Source organism: Labrus bergylta, chromosome 16 (genome assembly GCF_963930695.1).
Source record: "Labrus bergylta chromosome 16, fLabBer1.1, whole genome shotgun sequence".
In the NCBI taxonomy this organism is placed as follows: domain Eukaryota; kingdom Metazoa; phylum Chordata; class Actinopteri; order Labriformes; family Labridae; genus Labrus; species Labrus bergylta.
The window spans coordinates 8,489,314-8,495,479 of record NC_089210.1 but is presented as its reverse complement, the minus strand read 5'-3'; the positions used below and the strand labels follow the sequence as shown (position 1 = coordinate 8,495,479).

At 39.8% G+C, this 6,166-nt stretch overlaps 1 protein-coding gene across 1 annotated transcript; it reads left to right on the top strand.

Moving 5' to 3' along the window:
• Positions 1 to 2,329: 2,329 nt before the first annotated feature.
• Positions 2,330 to 5,138, top strand: LOC109992911 (heat shock 70 kDa protein 1-like). The gene is made up of 2 exons (XM_020645690.3): positions 2,330 to 2,479; positions 2,754 to 5,138. Exon 2 carries the CDS (start codon positions 2,773 to 2,775, stop codon positions 4,690 to 4,692), a length of 1,920 nt encoding a protein of 639 aa, XP_020501346.2. The 5' UTR covers positions 2,330 to 2,479; positions 2,754 to 2,772; the 3' UTR covers positions 4,693 to 5,138.
• The last annotated feature ends 1,028 nt before the right edge of the window (positions 5,139 to 6,166 follow it).

Below are 6,166 nucleotides of genomic sequence, written 5' to 3'. Positions count from 1 at the left end.
TGTTGATGTAGGCTACATCACAATGATTTGCATTGATAATATCTGTCTCTCCATACTGTAATCTCTTCTGCACATGATTACAAATTATCCCTGCACTCATGTTCACTTCATTTTTTGTATTTTTTTATTTATTGCACACAAAAAAAAACATAAACATAATAGATCAATGGAAAAACAGACAGTACATAATGATTAGTTAATTAACAAACTATACATTTTGAAAGAAATGTGCTGGAGGAGCCAAAATGAACCCAGAGGGGCTTGTCGAGTGGCCCTCCTAAAGAGAAACATGTAATACAGAGACATATTATTAATGTAGTCCAGGCAAAAACAATACAGCTAACAAGAACACATACTCAGTAAGGTGTAAAAGAAAGCAAAACAAGAAAGAGACAAATTAAAGAAGAGGGGGGGGAAGGAAAATAAGCTCTTATGGCAGAGAAAGATTATGATGGCGCTTTGGTTAATTGGCCAAGCAGGAAATAATCATTTATTTCCTTCATTTGGCTGTCTACTCACCGTTATATTGTATAGTTTCTGCTTATAATATGTCTACACTCATGCACTTTAACTTATGTCAATACTGTCCATTTACAACTCTGTTTGTGCACATTTACATTTAATCTTCCATATTTAATCTTCCTATTTAAGACTAGTAATGCTTAGTTAAATCCTGGTTGTATATATTCACATTCTTAGTTTTGATATTTTTAGTACTTACTTACTTTGTATTTAATATTATATTATGTTTAGATTTGCTAACATTGTGTTTTTTTACTCATGTTGTGTGTTTGGATAACCTGCTGCTGTAACGCCACAATTTCCCAGTTTGGGATCAATAAAGTAATTCTATTCTTTTCTTTTCTATTGTCTGTGAAGTATGACGTTCAGTGCTGTAGGGGCGGAAATAACGTTATTTCTGTTTTTAGCAGCGAATAATGCCTTATCAGTGACGTGGTCTCGCAACAAGCTTGAACTGGGATATTTTGGTCGGGTTGTTCAAATTTAGTTCAACATAACTAAAACAATAGGCTACACAAACCACATTTTTGTGGAAACGTCAGGAATGTAAAGTCAGTCGATGTTTTTTAATTGAAAAATGAAAAAACAACAGGGGTTATAGACTGATCTGTCTCTCATATCAAATGACTTAGCCTACATTGATGTAGGATCAATGCAACAGATAAGAAACGGCAAACTGTTATATTGTTGCTAAACCAGCTTTAGTTTAGGAACTATCTGCTGTCGGTTCCGATTATTTGACTCCAGTTATGATTATTAGGCCTATCCGTAAATTAAGTAGGCCTAATAAAACCTAGACTAATATCAACTATTTTTTTATCACCAGGTAACCAGCTTTCAATGTCTGAAAGTAAAAATACAGTGGACTCTCAAGCAGTGAGGCGGTATCCCTTTGGCACAAGTGTGACTGTGACATCCAGTGGTTTATCGGTGTACTACAATTCTTTTTAGACTGTAAAAATAAGATTACAATGTAGACACGTGAATGTGCACTATATCTGTTCATGATTAACCTATTGTCTCAATACGTTAACCTCTTGTATAAATGACATGCAATCTCTTTTCAAAACACCTCATTTCGATTTAGGACATAGGCCAAATAAACATTGTTAGTGGCTAACTTTCAATTTGTAGTGTTTGAATAGATTTAGAGATGTGTTCCTATTACTCCGTTTTTCCAACATAACCAACTCAACTGATATCAATTATTTAAGGTAAGATCAAACTATAAAAAGCATGAAGCTTTATTTACAAATCTTTTTTTTTATAGCACAGTCCTGCAATGCAACCATATTTTAAAGTCCAGAAAGCCAGTTCTCAAAACATCTTAATTTCTATTAATCAACATTGTTATGACTATGACAAAGCCCCTTAAGAGATGTAATAAACATTGACTTTTGAAGCTAGAGTTATGAGGGGGCACTTTGGTACCTTGAATATCTAATTAAAAAAATGAACCAACAATTGTAAACATCTTGAACAAAAGAGAGAAGATTGCAGATAATTGTCAGAAAGTCCCAGAGATGACCGTGTCCATTTCAAACTACACTTTAGTCACACTTTCCTGACTGGTTCTTTCTAGGTTTTGCTCCACTTCTTCGGGTAGATTCGAGAGTATTCTTAAAGCTGCGTCAAGTAGGTAATCAATTAGTGTCGGATTTTACTTTCAAAATAAAACGAGTTCAAAACATTTCCTACCTACCACTGCCAGCAACATTAAACTTGTATTTTATGTCGAAATTCTAAACAGGAAACAGTTCCCATGACAGACGCTGACTTGATGCAGGTGTGCGTGAAACGTCTCGAAGCAGCCAGACTGAGTGCTGCCACAGATATAAAGCGGCGGGTCGTACAGCAATCACAGTTACAGAAACAGACCAGACTACAGCGTGAGCAACATACAGGACGGAGAAGAAGATTACTTCGCTTTACAACACAGACCATTCAGCTTCTAATTGTAAGTAGCCTACTACATTCAATCATGAGCCAGAAACTATAGTTTACTCTGAAACTTTGATGATTTGATGTTTGGTAAAAACATGTTAGAATTGTGATCTGATTAAATTAAAGTGAAGTCAATTCTTTGTTAAGCCAATGAGTACATCCTCAGTTTTTGTGTGTATATTTTGACCAAATTGACCAAACCTGAACTGTTTTTACGTTAACTAATAATGGTAGATGTCATAAATAGTCTACAGTTGGTGCAGTAATGTCGTTTAACCCTTTCCCAGGTGACCATCAGCAGTAAAAATGTCTTCATCTGGAGGTGTAGCAATTGGTATCGACCTGGGCACCACCTTTTCCTGTGTCGGAGTTTTCCAACATGGAAAAGTAGAAATCATCGCCAACGACCAGGGTAACAGGACCACCCCCAGTTATGTGGCATTCACTGACACAGAGAGGCTCATTGGGGATGCAGCCAAGAACCAGGTGGCTCTGAACCCCAGCAACACTGTGTTTGATGCCAAGAGACTGATTGGAAGAAAGATGGATGATCCAGTGGTGCAGGCTGACATGAAGCACTGGCCCTTCAATGTGGTCGGAGATGGAGGGAGGCCCAAAATTCAAGTGGAGTACAAAGGTGAGAACAAATCCTTCTATCCTGAGGAGGTTTCCTCCATGGTCCTGGTGAAGATGAAGGAGATTGCTGAGGCCTATCTCGGTCAAAAGGTGTCCAACGCAGTCATCACAGTCCCGGCGTACTTCAACGACTCTCAGCGGCAGGCGACTAAAGACGCAGGCGTCATCGCAGGACTGAATGTCCTGAGGATCATCAACGAGCCCACAGCAGCTGCCATCGCGTACGGTTTGGACAAAGGCAAATCAGGAGAACATAACGTCCTGATCTTTGACCTAGGTGGAGGAACCTTTGATGTGTCCATCATGACCATTGAAGATGGTATCTTTGAGGTAAAATCCACAGCTGGAGACACTCACCTGGGTGGAGAGGACTTTGACAACCGCATGGTTAACCACTTTGTGGAGGAGTTCAAGAGGAAACACAAGAAGGATATTAGCCAGAACAAGAGAGCCTTGAGGAGGCTGCGCACAGCTTGTGAGAGGGCCAAGAGAACCCTGTCGTCCAGCTCCCAGGCCAGCATCGAGATTGATTCTCTGTTCGAGGGCATTGACTTTTACACTTCCATCACCAGAGCTCGCTTTGAGGAGCTGTGCACCGACCTGTTCAGGGGAACATTGGAGCCGGTGGAGAAAGCCCTGAGGGACGCCAAAATGGACAAGGCACAGATCCAGGACATCGTCCTGGTGGGAGGCTCCACCCGAATTCCCAAAATCCAGAAACTGCTGCAGGACTTCTTTAATGGCAGGGAACTGAACAAGAGCATCAACCCAGATGAGGCGGTGGCTTACGGTGCAGCTGTCCAGGCCGCCATCCTCACTGGTGACAACTCTAGGAATGTCCAGGACCTTCTGCTGCTGGACGTGGCACCTCTGTCCCTGGGTATAGAGACAGCTGGAGGAGTCATGACATCCCTGATAAAACGCAACACCACAATCCCCACTAAACAAACCCAGGTGTTCAGCACCTACTCCGACAACCAGCCTGGTGTTCTCATCCAGGTCTATGAAGGGGAAAGAGCCATGACCAAGGACAACAACCTGCTGGGCAGGTTTGAGCTGACAGGAATCCCTCCTGCTCCAAGAGGAGTCCCACAGATCGAGGTCACCTTCGACGTGGACGCCAATGGTATTTTGAATGTGTCCGCAGTGGACAAAAGCACCGGCAAAGAGAACAGGATCACCATCAACAACGATAAGGGCCGTCTTAGCAAAGAGGAGATCGAAAGGATGGTGCAGGATGCCGACAAATACAAAGCTGAGGACGAACTTCAGAGGGAGAAAATTGTTGCCAAGAACTCACTGGAGTCCTATGCCTTCAACGTGAAGAGCAGTGTGCAGGACGAGAACCTAAAGGGGAAGATTAGTGAAGAGGAGCAGAAGAAGCTGATTGAGAAGTGCGATGAGACCATCACATGGCTTGAGAACAACCAGCTGGCTGATAAGGAGGAGTACCAACACCAGCAGAAAGAGCTGGAGAAAGTGTGTAGCCCTATCATCAGCAGGTTGTATCAGGGAGGAATGCCTGCAAGCAGCTGTAGGGAGGAGGCTGGATCCGCAGCCCAGGGGCCCACCATTGAGGAGGTGGACTAAAGTGTCCTTTGATATGGACTCTGTGATCTCTGGGACTTTCTGACATTTATCTGTAATCTTCTCTAGTTGGTTTGGTCATTTCTCTATTTTTATTGTACTCAAGAAACCAAAATACATATCACACATATCTGTCGTACAATACTATTTTTTTTAACTGTCCTCTCTTTAATCCTATACATTAAGAATATAGGTCTTGCTTCTTACCGTAAGATGTTTTTATCCTGTTTAACTGTATTGTATAAAATGTAAAAATTCTTAAATTTGAAATATATATTTCATATTACCCATGAATGACTTAGTAATAAATGTGAAAATGCAAAAGAATCTTCATGCAGTTTAGTTTCATCCTTATGGGTTTCACCCATGTCCCCAAGGGTCAAATTTCAAAATAATCTATTTGATTTAAAGTTAAGGAACACTGCTAAATATATGCTACAATAAACACTTTTGATAATTCTATAATGTGTAAGTGATCTGTGGTACTACTGACAAAGTCTTAATTGAAGATGGTCAACAATATAAACATACATACTTATTTTTTTTCAAAATCTTTTTATTAGTTTGCACAGATGTTAAGAAAACATACAGTTGGCATAAGAGTTGACATTGTACTGTGGTCATCTTTTATAAACCCCATTCCTGCCTTCTGCCGCCCAACCCAGTTAACCCCATACCCACCCACCGAGTCAGGAATCCTATTCCCACTCCGGAGGTAGCCTGTTCCCACTGTAGCCTACCCAGGAGTCTCATTCACACTCATGCATACTAGGACAAGGAGCAAGGAGACAGAGGCAAAAATAAATTAATAAAGTAAATGAAGAAAAAAACCATTAGGAAAAAAAATAAAATAAAATAAAATATATATATAAATAAACAACACAGACACGAAACAAAATTTCAAGATAGTTCCTTAAATAATTCCCTTAGGCATTCAATTACAGGGTAACACAACATAAATTAGGTTTTTATTTTTTAATTGGGGGGAAGGGGGTGGGGAGAGAGAGAGAGAGTTCATCTCTTATTCATTATTTTCCTCATTAACAGCTAGGGTTATATAAACATATTTTATGGAGCATTTGTAATGAGGATGTGGTACACTGTTAAATGTTTGATCAACAATATATCACAGATTAAATTATACTAGAATTGTTGTGTTTTGACATACATTTTAAACATGAAAGATTTCTCTTATAATTGACGATATAAAGAATATATTAGAAGAAAAAAAAATTAGACACATCAGAAGCAGCAGCAATATTGATCCAAAAAAACAACATTCTTTAGTAAATCACTAAAACGGGCCACTTTGTTGCACTAGACTAGAGGCTACTTTTACTCTTCACATTCAAATGACTATCCAAACCAGTGGATCCCAAAGTGGGGGTCTCCAGCCACCAAGAGGGCGGTCGCGAGATGCCTTCCATAAAAAATAAAAAATAATTTAAAAGTGCACAAGTATATTTTTTTTACCTAT

Bases quoted from the DNA above. Each gene is read 5' to 3' on its own strand.
- LOC109992911 (XM_020645690.3), top strand. From the start codon at position 2,773: ATGTCTTCATCTGGAGGTGTAGCAATTGGTATCGACCTGGGCACCACC.